This window comes from Stegostoma tigrinum, chromosome 4 (assembly GCF_030684315.1).
Source record: "Stegostoma tigrinum isolate sSteTig4 chromosome 4, sSteTig4.hap1, whole genome shotgun sequence".
NCBI lineage: Eukaryota > Metazoa > Chordata > Chondrichthyes > Orectolobiformes > Stegostomatidae > Stegostoma > Stegostoma tigrinum.
This window is the reverse complement of record NC_081357.1, coordinates 40,981,264-41,003,486: the sequence shown is the minus strand read 5'-3', so window position 1 is coordinate 41,003,486 and position 22,223 is coordinate 40,981,264. Positions and strand designations below refer to the sequence as shown.

The 22,223-nt window shown below is 39.5% G+C and overlaps 1 protein-coding gene across 11 annotated transcripts in view; it reads right to left on the bottom strand.

Annotated features, from left to right (window-relative positions):
- Positions 1 to 22,223, bottom strand: part of ankrd6b (ankyrin repeat domain 6b) — a 213,173-nt gene that overhangs the window by 17,294 nt on the left and 173,656 nt on the right. For 9 of the 11 annotated variants that reach the window (XM_048530346.2, XM_059645285.1, XM_048530340.2 and 6 more), the window contains 7 exons: positions 13,051 to 13,149; positions 12,811 to 12,909; positions 10,912 to 11,010; positions 7,458 to 7,535; positions 6,788 to 6,892; positions 3,202 to 3,330; positions 1,316 to 1,504 (listed from right to left, as the gene is read on the bottom strand). In XM_048530346.2, coding sequence (XP_048386303.1) covers positions 1,316 to 1,504; positions 3,202 to 3,330; positions 6,788 to 6,892; positions 7,458 to 7,535; positions 10,912 to 11,010; positions 12,811 to 12,909; positions 13,051 to 13,149 — 798 coding nt within the window. Of the gene's footprint in view, positions 1 to 1,315; positions 1,505 to 3,201; positions 3,331 to 6,787; positions 6,893 to 7,457; positions 7,536 to 10,911; positions 11,011 to 12,810; positions 12,910 to 13,050; positions 13,150 to 16,339; positions 16,497 to 22,223 lie in introns of those variants that run through there. The other 2 variants (XM_048530350.2, XM_048530349.2) reach the window with 2 other exon arrangements.

Here is a 22,223-nt window from a genome sequence, read left to right as displayed (position 1 = left end):
TCTATGTAGTACCATAGCAGGAGAGTATTCACTCTACAACGGATACACAGTTACAGAATGTACCATTATAGGATGTACTGCAGAAATTCGCTAAAGGCTCATTAGGAAGCACTTTACAAACCCAGAACAACTACTATCTACAAGGACTAGGATAGCACATAAACTGGAACACAACACAGCACGTTTCTCCTCAAAGCCACACACCATCCTGACTTGGAAATATTTTTCCATTCCTTCAGAAATCCCTCCTTAACAGCAATAATTATCTCCATGTACACCAAATGGACTGCAGTGGTTTGAAAAGGCCATCACCTTTACAATAGCCCCAGGGCTTCTTGAGCAACCAGCTATGTCCAGACAGTCAACCACCTCAACAACCTGTGTGAGGTGACTACAATATTCTGCAGCGCTGGAGTAGCAACAATTCTGCATTAGCAAGCAACTTTATTATAAAAGCTTTACTTTATGTGATCACATTCCAATTTTTTGCATCTTCTACCATCTCTCTAAGCCATAGATGCCCCTATTGGATTTTTGTTGGGTAGTTAATATACAGTAATTCTTTAATATCCCATGTCTTTAGATGTAGACATTGGAAATTATTGACTAAACACCTACTTTCAAAATATCTGACAGGCTCACAGACAAGAACCCAGCCTCCTTGGCTGACAATAGAAACATAGAAATAGTTCTCTTATGATTGAGCACCACATCATATCAGCACAGAGGTGGCATGCTATCCTGACCTGGTAGTTGCCTTCTATTGAGAGATCAGCATCTAGCCATAGACAATTAGGAACTATGTGAAGAAAGTAAATAAACGAACAATCTGAGGTTTACCAGTGATGTCATCAGTTCAATTGGAAAGATATGGACACAAGAAGTTAGGATTGTTCGTGCACCACTCTGAATTCCAGGCTTATACAATGGAGACAGGGAGCATTATGGACACAAGAATTTCCACCACTTTTAGAATGTATTATGACATAAAGAAAATAAGCCATTAGGATAAGAAAGGCTTTTTCTTTTAAAACAGAAAAGAAGAGACAAAAATGTTCAACATCGCCCTGAATAAATAAGAATAATCATAGTAAAAACTGGAGATGTAGGAATACAATTGATATCAGGGGCTGATTTTAAGACCATTGACTAATTTTGGCATTGGAATAATTGAAATAAATTGCCTAAGTTTAGGTCTACAAATATTTGATGCTATTTTCAGAGTATTGCAGTGCAATGTGATCAATATTCTATGGAATATATTTCAATTTATATGTGCGATAAATTGGAAAACAGTGTAGCATTGTGCAGTTACCTGCATGATTTTCCCATCCTTGTTTCTGTATAATGTATAAAGCTGGTAGGCACGAAAACTATGAGGGAGTAGAGCTTGCTGTGGGTTTAGGGAACAGCAGCAATGTTTGCTTCTCCTTTTCCTGATATTTGCATTGTCTTGTTGAGGCTGCTGGTCTGTCAGTGGAAGGGGGTCAGAAAGAGTGGAACTCTGCAGAAAAGTAGACGTTCAGTAAGTTTGCATTAACTTGCTTGTCGCACAAATTAAAACCAAAGGAACAATATACTCTAAGTAATACAACTCATTGCTTGGTGTTTTAAACGAGAATTGCTTACTTGTCCTCAAACTTTCTTGTTGGGGAGGCGATGGCCTAGTGGTATTACCGCTGGACTATTAATCCATAGACCCAGATAATGTTCTGGGGACCCAGGTTCTGATCCCTCTGCAGCAAATGGTGGTATTTGAATTCAATAAAATATCTGGAGTTAAGAATCTGATGACATTGTTGATTGTCAGGAAAAACTTCTCTGGTTCACTAACATCCTTTAGGGAAGGAAACTGCCATCCTTACCTGGTGTGGCCTACATGTGACTCCACACTCATTGCAATGTGGGTAACTCTTAACTGCCTTCAAGGCAATTAAGGACGGGCAATAAACGCTGCATAGCCAGCGACACCCTCATCCCGTAAATGAATAAAGAAAAAAAAACCCATTTGCTACACTTTGATGTACCACCAAGTGCAAACTTTAAAAAGAACAGAAGAACGTACAAACCAGAAAAAGAAAAGCTTAGCAATGTGGTGAAGAAAGTGTTTCTTCACACAGTGATTCATAATTGTAATGTGCTTCTGAAGTAGGCTATAAGTGAAGTAAAAGTGGAGCCACTTACAAAGCAGTGGAATGCAGTGATGAGACAGCAGTACGTATTTCCCATTTGTGATTGCTCTGAAGCATTAGGAATCAGCCAAGGTATACAAGACTGCAATCATACAAACCCAGACCAGACAAGCCAAGGATGGGACATGGTCTTTCCTTAAGGACATGAATGAATGGGTTTGATTCTGTTTAACAATGAATTGTCATACTTCTATGTCACAAAACCTGTTACTACATTTATTGACTTCAATTTCACACCTTGCCATGGTGGGATCTGAACTCAGCTTGTGTTGCCCATTATCATTGGACTCCTAAACCTGTCATGGAAGGATGAGCCAGATGAACTGAGTTGCCTCTCACATTATTATTATTGTAAATAAAATGACGGCTTGTATATAACTTACAAATTTTACGATCCAAAGACAAATCAAAGCTCCTCACGGCTCATTAAATGCTTTTGAAATGCAACCCCTCTTATAATACATGAGAAGCTGAAGCCAACTGCGCACAATTAGAGCCCACAAGTGAAAATAAGATACTGATCAAATTACCTGCTGTAGCAATGCCCACTGAAAAATAAATATTGGTCATGAAATGGAGAGAATTTCTCTGCTTTTCTTCAAACACAAGATTATTTGCAGTAATTACCTTGTCATGTATAACTTGGAGTGCCAATGGAAACGATAAACAACATTAGGATTTTTAAACTGCTGATCGCTAAAGAAGAATGCAAATTGTTTTCAGAGTGCAAATATTGTCCAGCAGCCATTTTGAGTGTTTAACTTTGATTGACACAGACTGACTGATTTTATCTTTGGGAAATGTGACCAATAGAGCGAACCCTGAAAGTTACACTTTTTATAAGAATCAATTAATCTTAATGCATGAGGGTCTTCCAGGCCCATGAATAATACACTATTTAAGAAATCCAGTTATTTTTGCAACAGCTTGCTGAACTGTACTTGCTCGATTTACCTTCATTTTTTCTTAATGATGCTGATGGAAAAAAGAAAGCTAAAATTATCTTTACCTTCTGTTTTTTCTTTCTCTCCCACTTTTTCTTCTGTTCTGGTGTAGCTACTGTGATAAAATCGTCCCCATTTTTTTTCTTCTTATGTCCTTGCTCACTGCTGTGGCCATCATCCACTGAGACACTTCCCTGTTACATACCAGGAAACTGACTAAATTCATTGAGATCTCCAGATTTAGAATTTCATGAAAAAGATTTAATTGTCTCTTGGATAAAAGAAGAAATTTGATTGGTACTCTGTGAGGCGACAATGAAAAATTACGTCCTCTAATAACTATACCACAGAACAGGGAATACATATCATTGATGATCATTTTAGCAGCTTCACATACAGTGGAATAAAATAACCCAAAGCACTTTTCACATGGTGAAAGTAGATTGTTAGCTTTTCTTTTTGTTGCTGAAAGTGATGTGAGTAGACATGGTCAGGCCAGTGTTTTGGAAGATGTTTGATCCCACCTTCCTTGTAGCCTGCTTTCCCACTTCCAACATCCTTTCTCACTGACATTCTTAAACATGTTGTCGCGCTTGCTAAATCTATTTGTATCATTCCTGAATTCCACGTTTGAATCAGTTCATTCAGATTTTATCTCCTGCCATATACTGAAACAGCTCTTATTCAAGGGGCAAATGACTGCTACGTGAGTGTGACAGAGGCAAAATTTCTTCTGTCTCCTTCTTGACAAGTCTCCGGTCTTTGACATGGTTGACCACACCATCCCACTGTTATCCAGCTGGGAGACACCACTTGCACTTGGAGACCATTCTTTTCTGTCTAATTACGGCCAAAGTATCACTTGAATGATTCCTCCTCCTGCTCCATTACCTCTGTTGTCTTCCAAAGGTCTATCCTTGACCTATTCTTATTTTTCATGTGAATGTTCCTGCTCAGCCACATCATTCAAAAGCACAGACATTTTCATACGTACACTGGTGACTCCCAGATTTACCTCATTACTACCTCTCCACTCCTCTAGTGTTGTTAAATTATCTGATAGCTTATTAAACATTCAGTGCTGGAGGAAGAGAAATTTCCTCCAATTAAGATTTTGGAGGAGTGAAGAATTTATTTTTCACCCTGCCCTTAAAATTTGTTCCCTCAGTACTTCCTCTACCTGCTAACTCTGGGATTGGACCAGTCTGTTTACAACCTTGGTGTCTAATTTGACAGTATGAACTTCTAACCTCACATGCAGTATCATTAATAGTTCCTAACCTCACCTCTCTTAATATCACTGAACTTCACGCCTGTCTCAGCTCACCCATGCTGGCAACCTCTATATTTGACTGGTCCAATACACTTCTGACTGACTTCCTTCAATCTGTCCTCCATAAACTTGAGTTTTGAATAAACTCTGGGGCCCTGTTTAAACCCACACCAAGTCCTGCTCACGCCCTGTATTCAATGATCTACATTAGCTCCCAGTCAAGTGAGATTTGATTTTACAATTCTCTTCTTGTTTCAAACTTTCCATGGTCTTAACTCTCCTAATCTCAGGAATCTATTCCAACACCACATCTCTCCCAAAATATCTACGTTCCTCAAATTCTGGCATCTCGAGATTCCCCGACTTTAATGGTGCATTGGTAGCAACCTCTTCAGTTACCTAGGCCCAAGATCAAAAATATCTTTTAAGGCATTCCTTAAAAACTACCTCTTTGATCACATTTTAGCCTGGTATCTCTAAGTGCCTAGGTGTCATATTTTGTTCTTCCATGAAGTCCTTGGTACTTTATATTTTATTCAGTTTTGTTATATATAATTTTATGCTGCTATAAGTTACAGTTGGCTTTTGAAGGAGCAGAATCTAGGAGGAAGATGTAGCAGCTTATATACAGCATTGCAGTGTGAGGCCAAGACGACTGCATACTCTGTGACTAAGGAATGGAAACAATACGTGAGGAAAAAAAAGGCAGGAACTGGTACATAGCATTGGAAAAATTCAAATAAAGACGTAAAGGAGCACAAGTTGTGAAGGACCTCCGGATGCAGGTTTTGAATTTTGTGTATTTAAGGCTAGACAGCAGGTGCAACAAGATAGAGTGAAAAAAAACATCAAGCTACATAAGGGATAAACTGCAGGTTGGCAGAGCTTTGGAATGAGTTACAATGAGGATGCTATTGGAAAAATAGAGGCAAAAGCTGATGGTCAGGAACGAATGAGGATTTTGTCTGCAGGAACAGGAAGCAGAATTACAGCTGGACAAAGTTTAGATTGAAAATAGGTGGTCCACATGATGGCACGAATGTGAAGTCTGAAGTTGAGCACAGAATTAAAGTGAATTCAGCCTCTCCACATCTTGCCAGCTACTTATAAATCAGGGACTCCGGACACAACTTCTGTCAGAATTTCAGTGTTATAGATTTAGAATTGCTAACAAGATGTTAGAGAAAGTACAGCTCCACTGTAGCTTGACATTGGACAAACAAGTCAGACAAGTGCGGCAGTGGACATGGAAACAAGAGTGGTGGGAAACTAATAGAACTAGGTGCTGTCAGCATGCAAATGAGTTTAGAACCAATGCTTATGGATGTATGGATGTATGGTTGGTGTTTCTCAAAGACAGGGTGTGGACAAGGTAAGAAAGGGTCCGAGGATGGAATGTTCATCCGAGTGGGCCTTCAGGAGGCAGCAGAAGTTACCACAGAACGTACACTAGAAGAGGTAGGAATGGAACAAATGAGATAGAAATAGGACTGAGTGAATATTACCAAATAAAACCAAATTACCTTGCATAACGTCAGCAAATTCTCAACATATTAATGTTTGTTTACAACAAACACTGCAGGGCTATTTGACCCAATATAAATTTCTTTAGTGATGTATTCAGACAGCACGACATGATATGAAAATTTCATTCAATTATTTTTGTTGATGAAACAATCCATGCATTGAGGTATCAATGCTACATTCAAGCTTAGTTAATTTGACCAGCTGGCAAAATTACTACCATTTAAAGTCTCCTTTCAGTCAATCTCAAAGTAAATGGAATCAAAATGCTCAAAATGGTTTCAGAGAGCACACAGATAATTAACCGAACAGTTCCAAGCTTGTAAACCATTCAAACACAAGCTATTCCACAGCAAATCATATTGATTAGCACAACAGTGTACAATAATTTTTCAGATGAACATGTAGATTTGATTGTTAAGAAGTGCCCTTGCAAAAATTTGTAGGTTTGGAAATTTAGTTAAGGTCAAAGTTAAACTTAAACTTAAGGTCTCCACAATTACTGTATTTTGAACCTCCAGATTAAATTTTAAATGATCGAGCACTTCAATTGCATACCATGATACTAAATTGATAACTATTTTCCTCTTCCTATCTATTCCCTAATTTGTGCATTTTACTTTTGAAGGTATTGGGTTACATTTAGTGAATCTATTGTCTGAAGCATTTTGCCCAGTTACTCTTTCTCATGCATGTGAAGGACACTTCAAAAAGTAGGAAAATTAGAGGTCAAATCCTACACTAACATAGGTTTTCCAGACAGGATCACAGGGTAGTAATAAGTGGGAACACTGACTGATTTTTGTCTTTTCAGCTGAGGGCCCTCTCCACAGATGTTTAGAGCATCTATATACCTTACTCTGGATCAAATCATCACGAGGCACAGATTGGGCTCTTCGTTCTTGCTTGAGTTTTTCCCTCCTCTTCCTCAGGCTTCTCCCACGACAGAAACTGAGAACCTGGCAACATTACAAAAATATTCCACAAAAGGCATCTTCACAAAAGCTCATACAATAAAGTTGATTTATCACATACTGCTCTACTAGAATTGTTGTGACCCAGTAGTTACATAGAATGGTGTGGATGAACACAGCAGGCCAGGCAGCATCAGAGAAGCAGGAAAGCTGACGTTTCAGGTCTGGACCCTTCATTTCTGAAGAAGGGTCAATACCCGAAACGTCAGCTTTCCTGCTCCTCTGATGCTGCCTGGCCTGCTGTGTTCATCCAGCTCTACACCTTGTTACCTCAGATTCTCCAGCATCGGCAGTTTCTACTATCTCCGAGTTACACAGAACGAATGCCTTTTATTTCATTATATTAGATAAAGTGCTTCTGAAGCAACAAATTACTTAAAAGTAGAATTTAGTCTACTCACTTAAATCAGATTAAAGAAACTACTACATAAATACTTTCTAGCTGCAAAAAAAAACGAAGCAAAACATCAGAATGTTAATCCATCTTCACCCTTCAACTACGGCCAACTGCCATCCATAAGTAATCGCAGATCCTTTCACAAGGCCTTACCTGTGGTGCCTTGGTGAGGAGAAGGGCCACTTCTGGGCTGTTATTCTCTCTAGCTGCTTCTAGAGGGCTCAGCCCTGCCTACAGAAAGAATCAAGGAACTAATCAGCTTCTGGAACTAATCAAGGTTGGAGTATTCAACTTGAGTGCTATTTGCTCCAATAATACATCTCATTAGAAAGCAATGTGGATTATTATAAATCTAATGAAATGGTATATTTTATGACAGACTAGGTGCAAAATGTAGTAAATGCAGTCAATTAATTTAACTAAATTCATGTTCTTTGTGTTGTAAAATCAACTTCAGCATTATGAAAATTATTAAGTACGCTGTGCTAGGTAACCAATACCTAAGCGATTCCTCGATTCCTACTTTTGTCTTGTACAATACATACTATCGCAGGGGAGTAAAGTAAACAAAAATCAATAACAGTCTCCCCAGATCAAGCAAATTCTTTTGGAATGTAGCTTAAATCAGATTGACTAATTGAACCATAAAGCTAATTTTCAGTTGCTTCACTCAAAAGTTAGCACTAAATCTAACGACATTTTATAAACCTAAAATGATTATGCAAACAGCGTTATAATGGCAATTGCAACTTAATCTAAATTAAAGAAAATATTAACACCATAAGGTCAAAGGATGGATAAGCAGAGATAAAAATTAAAATACTGCAGGTGCTGCAAATCTGAAATAAAACAGAAAGTGCCCAAAATGCTCAGCAGGTATGGAAACATCTGTAAGAAACAGAAAGCAACAGTAAAGACAGAAGATGGAATCATCTTAGCTCCTAAATAATGTGGGGAATAGTAAAATGTGGCAAGATCAGGAAAAGGAGATTCTGTCTTGCCTCGCCCTTCTGTGCAGACAAAAGGAGGTAGCTTATCATGGTTGCCAGTATCAATCAAGTGTTGCTGTACAACATCACCCTACATCAATGTCACATCTATCATATGTACTAACAGCTTAAAAATAAACATTCTGAAGGCGCTTCGATCAAATGGCCATATTTCAAAATATAACAGGACCAGTTCTCAGTCAAGTCACAAAGGACTGCAGTCGGTCAGGGGCTCCGATCAATTTCAGCCCAGAGCTTGGACAAGGTCAGTCGACTGTTGGAAATGGTCAGGGGCTTTGCTGTATTACAGTCTGGGGAGTAGGTCCAGTCAAACATGCGGATCCAGTGTAGGAGTAGCAGTAGATCATTTGACGAGCTACAAAGAGATCATTTAAGGACCTGATCACTCATCAGTCAGGGCTATCTTTTCAAGTCAGTTAAGGGGTTGAACCATGGTCAGTTCTGGAGGTCTGCTTATTGAAAGTCAAAGGCGCATTTAATCAGGGCCACTGCTGTAACAGACAATTTGGGGAAGTCTATTCTGGGGACTACAGGCAGAGTGATGGGATGCAATGATTGTGATGTGTACAACTCAGGAGGCAAGCGGGTTCACAACACAAATTATTACAGGAGCAGGGGAGTTCACCAACAGTCATCGCCAAACCCAGCAAGGCTGTTGGGGGTTGTCTCATGAATCATGGTGGTTGGCATGACAAGCTGTCAGAGGGCCAGGCTCAGGGGTATTGTTCTGAGATGACAGTCAGTGGGAACATGTTGAAGCTGATAGGTCAGCAAAGAGTGCAAAGAAGAAAGGAACATAAAGGTTTGGTGGTGTGGGTAGGTCACCTACATAACAAGCTGAGCCTGTAGCTCAATCTGAGAGTCTTGCATTCCACCTTCATATAAATCTCAAATGTGCAAGGTAAATTAGAAATGACTACGACCATAACTGAGAGCTGATGGAGTAGAGTAAGTTTTGTTTTCTGTCTTAGCATATGAGATTTAATGCAAGAAATGTGGACCTTTCAAAGAGCAACAGGTGTTAGCACTGTACAGCTTTAAGATAGCTATGATCATAGAATTTAACATGTCATATACATACATTGACCAACCATTTGGGATAGAAAGCCTGGCCTAAGCAAACGTGACCACATCACTGGTCATTATAAATACATCACAGCCATCTCCATGCAGCAGAAATAGTCAAGGGTGACTGTTTTATGGTCTCACCTGCAAGCCACAATTCACAAAGACATCCAAGATTATACAGGCTGCAGAAGGATGTGCATCGGATTTCCTTTCACCTTGAACTTGATAACATGCAATGCTGCCTTACTTGAATGAGGTGGTTTTGTGGGCTGATGGGGGTGGGAGAGGCACTTACAGTCCCTTCCTGTATTTGCGCAGCACAACCTTTACTGCATACATCATAATAAGGTCCCAGTAAGTCAAAAGGTCTACATGCAGGCATTCCATGGTCCTCCATATCTCACTTTATGGAGGACTATGCTGAATGCTTGTGTTTATAAAGTGAATGCTGACTGCTCATATTACTAAGGACAGGTGAAGACTGAAGATGAGGAGTCACTTGGTGCAGTGGCTGAAGAAAATCAAAGAACACTTTGATGAAAATTTTGAGAGGCTGGTGCGATTCCAGGCTATGAAGATTTTATTGAGAGAGTGGAGTAGAACCAGGTGTTTCAGCGAAGCAAAACACAAGAGAAGTAGGTGGGGGAATGGCGGTGTGATTTGAAGATAAGGGCCACTCTGCCCCAACATTGATTTAGTCGGCCAGGCTGAGTCACTACCTGTCAAAGGCCAGGATATCAATGCACAACATTCACAGTAAGGATGATAAGGGCCTATTTGTGGATGAACAGCCAGTCTGGAAGGGAATATGCTGTGGGGTTTGTTATGTGGGAAGGTGAGGACAAGAGGTGTATAGGCCAGTTGAGGTTGCTCAGAGTTGCCTGTGTTTTCCGTTAAGAGTGTCCAAAGTTAAAACACTGATGACATAGTGCTTATCCAGTCAGGGTTTCAAGTCTGGAATGGCAACATCAGGGCACATCATCAAAACATAGAAACTAGGAATAGGAATAAGCCATTCAGCACTTCAAGCCTGCTCCAACATTCAACACGATCCTCTATCTCAATGCCATATTCCCATTTTCACCCCATACCTCTTGATGCCTTTAAGATCTTAAAAAAAAATAAACTATCTATTTATCTCCAGGCAGAGTAATAGTGATAACCTAAGATAGTAATATAGAAGAAAGGAACAAAGAGAAAAGGTTCAGTTAGGAAGGAATGGGAAGAAGGGAGATAGAAATAACTAAGGAGTAAATGCACACAGAGGTGGATTTGGGTTGCATTGTTACAATGGCTGAGAAGAGATATTCCTGTATGTGGCATGCAGAATGCTAAAGGAAGATATTTCTAACTGTTTTGAGTAAAAAAATCTCAAGCTTGAATCTGATGCTTTAACTCATCTGTTTTATTTGCATCTTTTCAAAACCGCAACTAAACTCATACAGAAATGCAAACCAATGTTACTTTCCTCACTGCCAACCTCCATAGAGTACTGAAAGAAACCTAACAATTACATAAATCCTACTTACGTTGTTGACAATGTAGCTATCAGCCCCAGCTTCCAATAAAAGTCTTGCTATTTTCTTATGGTTGAGAGCTGCAGCAATATGGAGTGGCGAGTCTCCCGCCTGTGAGAAGAAATCAGATCAGAAAAATTAATGGAACTTTATAATGTTTTCTATCAGTTATAAGATTGAGTTGATAAGGGTATATTTCCAAGAAGCTAATGGTCAGCTTAGGGCCAACTTAAGGAATTCTAAACAATTTTCAGGTAGTCGGTGTAGTTTTGACAATTAAGGAGTAAAGCAGCAAGGGATTTAAACCAGTATTGAGTTTACTGCAGTGTTTTGTAAACAGCAGATCTGGAGGGGAGGTCAGAGAAACTCAACAAGTAGTACCTGTGCAAATACGTGTTACTTAATATACCACATAAATATGCATCTAATGGCTGATCTCATGACCCAATGATTGGAGATGGAAGGGGAACTCCTGGGGAATGGATTCTTGGAAGTCACAGGTGTTCAGTCAATTTAGTGATTGCAAAAAGACATACTGTATGCCTGAAATATTCAGGATATACTTCTTTTAGACACTAGATTCTACATAGAGTGCCAAATTGTTCAGCACTTGACATACTCAATATGGGGTAATAAAAATGTATCAGTAAAGGAATCTTGTAACTTCTGAAGGGGGCTTTTATCAGTTTTTTGGAAGTGTGATATCTTTTCACATCCACTTTTCTATATAGAACAGAAAAGCTTAGATTACCTAGTTTGTTATTTTAATACCACTGCTTAGACTATTCAAAATATGTGAATTTAAGTTGACCAAATTAACAGCAGAAAATCCATGCTACTATGAATTAGCATTTGGAATAGGAATGCTGGTGTACTTTGCCCGTAATGACTTTTATCATCTCGCCTTTGGACTGACTTCAGCATCCAATTTTAAATGAGATTAATCTGGAATGAAAATCAGTTGCCTTCAGAAACAAAGTTATATTCACGATTAGCACTGGCAATTTAAAACATCAGATCAGATTTTCAGACACAACACAGAATATTAAATTCACTCGGGTATTTAAACAGCAATTCATCACAATTACGCTTATTTTAGTCTTTTTTGTATTTGTACTGCCTGTTGTCCATGCCAGCAATGTGCTGTTCATCTAATTTACAAAACTTATCATTGTAATGCTAAAAATTATTAATATATTTACATTTTCACTTGCAATAGAAGATTAATTTGAATAATGCACTTCCACAGGCTGGATTTTCCCTCCGGGTTACAGATCAACACTGCCAGGCTCAAATGAGGGTCACTCACTTGTGACTTTCCCTGAATTGGCCCAGTTAGTGGCCAGAGGATAGGAGCGCCATCAAGGTAAAGGACTACAGGCTCGCTCTCTAGATTGAAGGGCCAATTAGTAGCAAAGATCAAAAGTAGCAGCTGGATAACTAAAAGGTATACACAACTCAGCAAAGAGGTTCCCGCTCTCCAAACTGAACTTAAAACATGGGAATGACTCAGCAGCCGGATCAGCAGTGTTGAGGACAGGATTGAGTGGGACAGGGTTGGGGTAAGGTGGTGGAAAACTCCCCAGGGTTGCTATAGCTGCAGCTGAAACCAGGCCAGTAGGGAAGACCTTTAGTTCTGGCAGGAATGCTCATTCCGGATATGTCACAGCGGGGAGAGGCCACTTTCAGCACCTGGAGGCTGACCGGCAAACTGTTTCAAATAACAGGCCTTTGTGGGACCTCAACCGATAAATCCATCCTGTGCCACCCCAGCCTCCTAATCACAGGAAAACAATTTCGGATTGGGATGGGGCCAGGGAACTGTCTCATCAGCTGCCAATGTAGTTTGAGTGGGACTAAACATTCTCCCGTACAGTAAAGAGCGCAAGGACAGAGTTTGATGCTACTGACCTGATTCTTCTCACTAACAGAACAGAAAGCACTCAGAAGGATTCTAATAATAGTCACATGATTATAACGAGTAGCAATGTGTAAACAAGTGTCACCCATCTGCAAAACAAAAACATTTCAACTCTGAATTACATTGAACATAAACCAACAAAAACACTGAAGGCAAGCAAGCTCCTTTTCTTTTTAAATAAAATCTTCTCAATATCAAAAATATCAAAAAAAGAGCAGACCCTCACTTACACTGTTCTTAATGTCAGGTCTGGACCCTCCTAGCAATAGTACACGGGAACTCTGGGAATGGCCATTCTGACAGGCCAAGTGGAGGGCTAAGTTACCTGCCTTTAGGGAGACACAAGCAGCAAGACTGAAAAGTTACTAAACAAAGTAATTCTGCAAAAAGAAGATAATCAGTCTGTTTTAAATTCAAGAGCTTTTCATGCTAATTCCCTACATATTAATTTCAGCCAAGCAGTTATTAGATAGTTCTTAATAGATGTCAGACACTTCCCTTCAGACAGCAGGAGGAAGCTGCACTGTATCCCAACCCGCTCCTGCATATTTCAACACCACCAGTTAGGAAATAGGATGGACAGAACCATGTGTACCAATTCATGTATCCTATTGGCTATAGCTATTCATGGTTAGATCAGTAAAATTTAAAAAAAAAGAATTCTTGTTTTCTACTGCAAATCATTACAATATGTACCAAAAAGGTTAAAATGTCAATTTCAGAAAACAGAGTGATTACAAATACTTGAAGAGCAAAAACAGAATAAACGAAGTGGAGACCTGAATTTTCACAAGAATGGAGAGGGTCTCCATCTTAGCCAAAATGAGGTACAAATTCAAAAACTACTGCCCTGAACGCAGCACTCAGCGTTTTTGCTTGGGGTGAAGTGGGTGTGGGTTGTATTTTTCCCATCCAGGATCAAGGGAGGTGGGTGCCCATGTTAAAATGCAGCTGCTACAGACAGATCCAACTTTCACCACTGGGATGTCCAAAGCATGATTTTTCAGCACAGAGGCTGAGAGAGCTATCTGGCCATGTGAGGATGGCCTTTAACCATTTGCAAACAAAATTCAGCTTATAAAACTGAGGGGCATTGTTGTACAATTTGTACTGCATGACCGATTTTACAATCGCTCACAGTCAGATTTACAATGTCTTTGATGTGGGGCTATGTATACGAATTATTTTTCATAAAGGGATTAGCTTATTGAAGAATGTAAATGTATTGAATTTTTGTTTAAGCACATTGAAGTCATCAATAGATAGTCAAAACTTCATGTCATCTCAACTCAACATGGGTCAAATAAAGAAAAAGGATGGTGAGATTGGGTTTGAGATAGAGGATCATAGTTTAGATTGCAAGATACGAAGTGCCAAAGAGGGTGGTAAAAGGGGAAGTGTTTAATAAAGCATGTGAAAGGCCATGGGGAGTGTTTGGAAAGAAGGAAGGGTGTGAGGAACATAGCTTGGCATGGCCATGAAAGGAGTCATGGAGGTGGAGACAGGAGCATACCTTGACAACAACGGTATGAGGAACTATTGGAGGTTGGACAGAGGGCATCAGATCATATGAGTTGGTGCAGAGAATGTGAGAGAGGTGGTGTGGGGATGTGAGAGATGGAGAGCTGTTTTGTCATTATTTTAGCCGGCAGGTCAAAATCCTGGATCAGAAAGGCTTGCTTTTCACACAACCTGTCTCCACAACAGTCAGCCCCTACGCCACAGTCTCCACAATAATTCCAGATGGAGCGGCTCTGTCTCCTGTTAACAAATACCGTCCTGGAATCAAAAGTCAACAATCTGGGGCACTTGCACCTCAGCCAGGTTTGTGGAAGCAGCTGTTTTACCAACTCTTTGAGTCCAACTCAGGAGTAGTTAGAAAAAAAAACAGAAACATTGGAAGATGTGATATTTAAATGGCTGTTTTTCAGTGTATTTTGGTGAAAGAACAAACAGACTTGCATATTCTGTGTTCACAATAACTTTGGAAACAGCAGGGTATGGTGAGGAGACTGTCTAGAAAGACGTCATAAGATCCTTAGCTTTAATGTTAAGAAGGAAGCAACATTAAACCTTTCTGAATCTGGGACCATACTTTCAGAGGATGGTAAGACTTTAAAGTTTGCAGGGTGGAGACCTATTAGAATAGTAGCAGGTATGAAGATCTTCAGCTAAGCAGAATGCCCCAAAAAATCTGGGATTATCCTCCTTAAAACAGGAAAGGGATGTGTTCAAGATCGTAAAGAATTTTGATGGGAAGAAACAAGAAATTGTTTCTAGTATAAGGGTCAGTAACCAGACTGGTAAAAATAATCAAAGACAACATAAAAGAGGAAATGTTACTTTGAGTTGTGAATTGAGTAGGAGGGTGAACTGCGACCAGGATGCAGAGATCTGTCTTGTGCGATTTGGACAAGTTGAACAAGTGGGCAAATGCATGGCAGATGAAGTTTAATGTGGATAAATGAGAGGTTATCCAATTGGGTGGCAAAAACAAGATGGTAATTACCTGAATGGCAGTAGATAGGGAAAAGTGGGTTGGTATGTACAACAAGACGGAGATATCTTTGTACATTAGTCACCGAAAATAAGCATGCAGGTGCAGCAGGCAGCGATTAAGACAAATGGGTTTTGCCCTTTATAACAAGATGATTTAAATAAAGGAGGAAAGATGTCTTTCTTCATTTGCACAGGGCTTTGGTGAGACCACATAGTTATGAAGGATACACTGGCTATGGTGGGAGCATAATGAAGGTTAATCAGTTTAATTACTGGGGTGCAGGACATATGAAGTATGACTGGGCTGGTTAGGACTGTATTCATGGGAGTTTACAAGAATGAAAGGGAATCACAGAAACATAAAATTCTAACAGGACTAACCAGAATAAATGCAAGGAGGATGTTCCCAATGATGGGGGAACCAGGGGTCGCGGTGTATGGATACAGGGTAAGCCATTTAGTACTGAGACAAGAAGAAATCTCTTCACCCAAAGAGTGGTCAGCCTGTGAAGTTCTCTGCTATAGAAAAAATTGAATGTTTTCACGAAGGCGATAGATATGTTTTTAGACCTAAAGGAATCAAAGGGTGTGGGAAGAAAGTAGGAACAGGATACATAGTTGGATCATCAGTCATGATCATATTGGATGAAGAAGACTCTTAGAGCAAACTGCCTATTCGTGCTCCTATTTTCTATGTATCTACGAACATAAATGCATTTGCCTGACAGAATGACAGAAAATGACTGCTTTCAAAAGGAAATTAGATGAATACATATGAGGGAAAAACTTGCAGGGCTACAGGGAAAGAACAAGGGAATGGACTGGTATTACAATCCCAGTGAGCATATTGTAAATCAAAATAACTGAATTTATTGTCTGACTACAAATGAGAAAAGAACTATTGACTTCAGCACAAATCAGAATAAAAGCGCATTAACAGGGACATAATGCTGCAAATAAAAAGCTTTTGCCAATACAACTCATATGTCTTATTCAACCATAAGCATTTGCATGACTCACAGCACATGTGACTGTACCCACAGCTACACAGTTCCAGTGTATGCTCTTCTTCATTCACACAGGGAATGTCAGGAATGCTATTTTCACCTTTAAGTTTCTTGGGTGGAATTACTACCAACTTTTCCGTAAACCCTCTCTTCCTTGGTAGTAACAGTCCTGATGGTACAACTAAAGTGACAAACAAATTATATCACATAGTCTAACCACTTCTGAAAAACTGTGTCCAGCTCTATAATGTCTGAGCTTTTCAGTTTTATAGACTGTAGACCTTCATAGCCACTTGCACATTACTCTAAGAGGTCCCATATCCTTCTCTGATAAACTGAAAGCTGATCTCTTCCTGAGAGTGATTTGCTTCTTCTTCTCACATGAGCTCTTGGTTTGCTTTTTCTTTATGTCTGTAGCTGTATGCTGATCACCTTTACCACCCACCTCTTCTATTTGTAACTTTCCTTGGAGTCCACCAATCACATAGCTTCTTCCTTCCTGTTAGTACTGCTTCCAGGTTAAGGGTTATCATGCCACATGAACCAATATTTCTCATTATCAAAGAAAATTCATTTTATTCCTTTGCAATCAATGCTAAATCTTAAGAGTCCCCTTCAGACATGCTTAAAAAAATTATAGCTTCCATGTTTTAAAGAATTTTAAGTATTGCATCACTTCTAGGTCAAAGGTCATCACACCTACCCCACTGAAGAGAAAGTCTTTTATGTGGTAAAGTCTTCTTTCCAACAATATTCAAAGTACAGAATGCTCTTAACATCATAAATATTTGAACAAATTGTTTCTTATCAATACACAAAATACAATGAGAATAAATTATATGAAAAAAATCAAGTTTCATTACAAGCATACTTTGTTAATTTATGATTTATAAAATCTAACGCATTCATCTGGCCTTAAGACGTTCTCATTTTTTAAATACTCAACAGGGCATCTGCAAACATATTGGCATAGATGCACAATTACAGCATTAAGCTCCAACTAAACACAATCTTTGGCTTGTGGTTTCACACTAATTTGGATTGTGTTCTGTGTAAACTAGCACTTGGTTTTGCATGTTTCATGTTTTTTTTAAAAACGGCACACTTGGCTTTGTACAGTTAAGACCTGGATAATTATTCATGAGGTGTGTACACATTTTACAATTTATTTCATCTGGTTCACAATGTCAGGAACCACACTGCTGAATGCTACCACATCATTTGGCCTCTGGGTACTGGCAGCTCTGAAATCCCCTGTGACGTGAGTTTTTGTATTTGTATTTTCTTGTGTCAAATAACGGCTTTCAATCATCAGCTAGAAACCTGTATTGAACTTTTGCAAAAATGTTCTTTTGAAATAGAGAATTCTGCAGCAATGATGCACTATGCGTTGGTAAATAAACCGATGCAGAGTAGGAATTCGGTCCCACCCTCTGGAGCATCCAATGCACAAAGAACTCCAAAGACAGCATACCTTTCCTTTCTGCCCTTTTGATTTACACAAAGGTTTGGCTGGCCATCCCCACTTGCTGCCCATGCCAACTGTATAATCACATCCAAATATATAGTCACACGGCAGATTACATGGGAGCCGATTGATCTTTTAGCAATCGGAATAGGTTGATTTAAAATATCTATGACGGGTAGATTAGATTCCCTACAGTGTGGAAACAGGCCCTTCAGCCCAACAAGTCCACACCACCCCCCAAAACATCCCACCCAGACCCACTCCCCCACAAACCACACACCCCTGAATACTATGGGCAATTTAGCATGGCCAATCCACCTAGTCTGCACATCTTTGGACTGTGGAAGGAAACCGGAGCACCCGGAGGAAACCCACACGACACGGGGAGAATGTGCAAACTCCACACAGTCGCCTGAAGCTGGAATTGAACATGGGTCCCTGGCACTGTGAGGCTGCAGTGCTAACCACTGAGCCACCATGCCACCAGGTTGCTGATATTAATGTCTGCCCAGATCCAATCGTGCATGGGGCCGAGATCGGGAGTAGGACAGAAGGCGATGGACTACAAGATATTGGCAGGGCAGCAGCCCTTGTTTACATGTCCCTGCTGTGAAAAGAGGTGGAGCCACGTCAAATCCATCCCTGCCTGTCTGCAGCACCCAAAGACAACAAATTCCTGGAGAATCTGAAAAACCCACAACTTCTGTCCCATTATCAAGGTATTAAGGCAAATACCTGAGGAAGTCAATTGTTGGAGACACTATGAAGACTAATCACTTGGACAATGGGACCAGAGCTAAGAGAGATTTCCAGATATGAGCTAATTAATTTATGCCTGGAATTCATGAATGATGACTGTGCATTACAAAAGGTCACATGATAATCCTAAATCTGTCATAATCCTATATTTTCTCAGGAAAATGAAGACAAGCCACGGACACAGAAGACCCAAAGTGTGCTCCTCCCACCCGCCTGCCTCTCTCTCTCTCTCTCTCTCTCTCTCTCCCCAACCCACTTGTTTCAAGCTTATTTACTGACTGCAGCCATCTAGTGGTGCACCTGCCACAGACAAATATTTCTTAAGAGAATTCAAACAAGTACTACTGTCCCCAGACGAACAACTAATTCAGTCAACTGAATCTTCAACATGGAAGCATCTGGGCCAAAGGAAAGTTATAAGACTACCAAATTCAGTCTGAAGCCCACAAAATCACCAAACTACAGACTTTTATACAATTTAATGGATCCTAATTTGGCCAGTTTATCTTTCTGCACTCTACTTTTTTTATTTGAGAGCGTGTAAACTTTGAGAGTGGGTGTGGGTGAGAGAAAAGGATACAGCAGGTTTTATTCTTTTACTTAGATTGGTTCAAGCTGAATAATGTTTATTCCTTTCAAAACTCAAGAAAACCTGTCCGATTGGTCTTTATAATCACGGTGTGTAAATAGATAAGATTCACCAGGTTGGTAAGTCTCCTATTGAAACAATAAAAAACCTGCAGTCCAATGAGAGGGAGCAGCGGGGAGCTCTTTGACACCATCTCATCTGATCGTAAGGACAGTCATATTGCCCTGGATTCAGCAGTTAATTTTTGTTCTTCTCAAAGCCAGACATTAAATTATCAGGGCTTTCACATTTTAAAACAGAGGCTAAACTATTCTGTTCAGTTTTAACTTGTGGTTTCCACATTTATTCCATTCATGGGATGTGAGCTGTGGCTGGGTCAGCATTTATTGGCCAAATCCGGTTGCCTCGAAGAAGGTGGTGGTTGGTGGTGAGTTGCTTTCTTGAACCACTGCAGCCTTTCAGCAGTAGAGACACCCACAGTGCAGTTAGGAAGGCAGCTCCAAGATCTTGATCAAGCGACAGTTGTAGGGACTGTGACATAGTTCCAGTTGAGGGTGGTGTGTGGCTCGAAGGGGAACTAGGTGATTCCATATGAATATTCTGATCTTGTCCGTCTCAGAAGACAAAGATCGTGGTTTGGAAGGTACTGTCAAAAGTACAAGTGATTGCAGTGCATCTTGTAGATGCTACACATCTCAGCTGGAGGTTTTGTTTTTAAATGTCCAAATATTTGAAAGCTATTCAAACAATAAAACACTCAATCACCCTTCACAAGAAATAAATTCAGCTTATCCTGTTTAAATTCAGGATCATTCATAACTTTGGCTTCTTCTCCCTGATCTAGATTTCTTTTCCTTTAGTTTATTTTCCAAATAAACAACTTTGTGGGCCGGGATGCATCAAGAACTTTCTTAATGTTGTGTTGGTGTCAGCTAGGAAAGCTTGATATTCCTTTTGATTCAGTTCACTGATTTTTTTTATTTCAACTAAACAGTAACACTCCAGTTCATAGTTTGTTTACTTTTGGCAAAACACCCAAACTCTTTGGCCTATCTGATCAATTCATTCATTTCCAGGTTTTGGACCGTTTTCAGTGTTGTACAGCACCTTTAAGAGCTCCTGTGTCCTTTTCTGCCAAACAAAGCAGCTGACCTCTTCCAGACAGTGATTTGCTTCCTTTCCTTACAAGTCTGTCTTCCTCTGCTTTTGCATTATATCCACATCAGGACACTGATGGCCTTCACCTTCTGGTTCTGTATCTATAGAACTCCTAGGAGCTCCTGCAGATTTTCTCTCTCTCTGCCAAACACATGGCCTTTTTTTAACATTCTTTCAAGGTCAAGGGTGGCTGGGTCACATGGAATGATACTATTTATTATTAAAAAAAAACACAATTGACCTATCTTAAAAGTCCTTTTCAAATATCCTTAAATACAATTAGAGATTCTACATAAATTTTATGCGTAAAACAAAGTACTGAAGATGCTGGAAATTCAAAACAAAAGAGAAACTGCTGGAGAAGCTCAGCATGTCTGGCAGCATCTGTGGACAGAAAGCAGGTTAATGGTTTGAGTCCAGTGACCCTTCAGAAGTCCAGAATGGTTTTGATGAAAGGTCACTGGACTTGAAATGTTAATTCTGTTTTTCTCTCTAGAGAAATTTTGGTATTGTATTTCTTATTACCAAAGGTTATCACGTTAGTTAAGGAAATCTTTCATAAATTCATATAGGACCAGTGGGCTGAATGGCCTCCTACTGCATTATATCACTCCATTATGTTTTTTATAAAACTATTATATAATGTGTTAATGAAGTATATTTTGTAAATTATCATTTTGATTTTATACGGGGGGGCTTACAGTGAATCAGCTGGGCTTGTGTTTACAATTTCCTGCATGGTTGTCAAAGGGAAGATAGTAAGCAGAGAATGATCTTTATAAATAAGACAGAGAAGCAAGAAACAGCTTGGGTTCTGATGAATTGCAGTCAGTCCAAGGGGTGCATTTGTAGATGCGCAGATATAGTCCAGCCTCAAAATTTAGTGCATCACATCAGCTCAATGAGTTCAAAACAATACGACAAAGTTATCTGATCATGTTTGTTTACTGTCAGTAGAAAACCTTCATTTCCACAGCAACTTTCCATAGCAAGTTAGTGAAATATCATTATCAACAAAAACAGAGCAATAGAAAGAGACATCCAAAATATAACCAAAAGCTTGATCAAAAGACATATCTTGTGGAGTGTTTTAAAGCATACAAAACAGGTAAGAGTCTGAACAATAACCAATGGAAATTCTAAAGCTGAGGGCCTCAGCAACTGAAAGCACATGTAGCAGTAGTAGAGAGAAAAAAGGTACTCGAGGTCAGATTTGAAGGAACATAGCCACCTCACAGTCTTGCAGAGCTGCAGTAAGCTACAGAGATGCAGTACTGACTATGTAAGGATTTGAAAGCAAGAATGAGGTTTTCAAAATGGAGGTGTTATCAGACTGTGAGCCAATGCAGGTCAGGAAGTATGTGGGACATGGATGAATGACACTTGAGCAATTCAACACTTTATAATTCACAATCAAACTGGATGGAGCATCAAAAAAAAAGTCCGAAATAGTGTAATGCTTTTATGCATAAATTAAGTTGTTCCTTAAAAAGGCATTACTGCCTAGTAAAGTTTATTACAAAATATGAAAATTTCTTACTGCAGGAGCTATTTTCTTGAAAATGTATGTACAGTGTGGAAATTATCCTTTTTGTTCAGACCCTTCTGGAAAACCACACATCTCTGAAAATGAGCCTAATTGTGAAGGCATGAATGTTGGGACCAGGTTGTAAATTTGCAGCTTCATTTTTTTCAAGAATACATCGGGAAAATTTTGCTGCAAGTGCCATGAGGAATTGTGGTTTAATAAGGTAAATCCTCTATTTCATTATTAAAACAGAAAGTTCATGAAATTACCTCCTGCAACATGTCAGGGTATAATACTGACTCTGAGCAATGATGTAAAATGGGCAATCTCAGATTTGCTGTCCATCACACATATCTTCCAATTTGCATTTCCAGTAAAATCAAAAGGCTGACCAA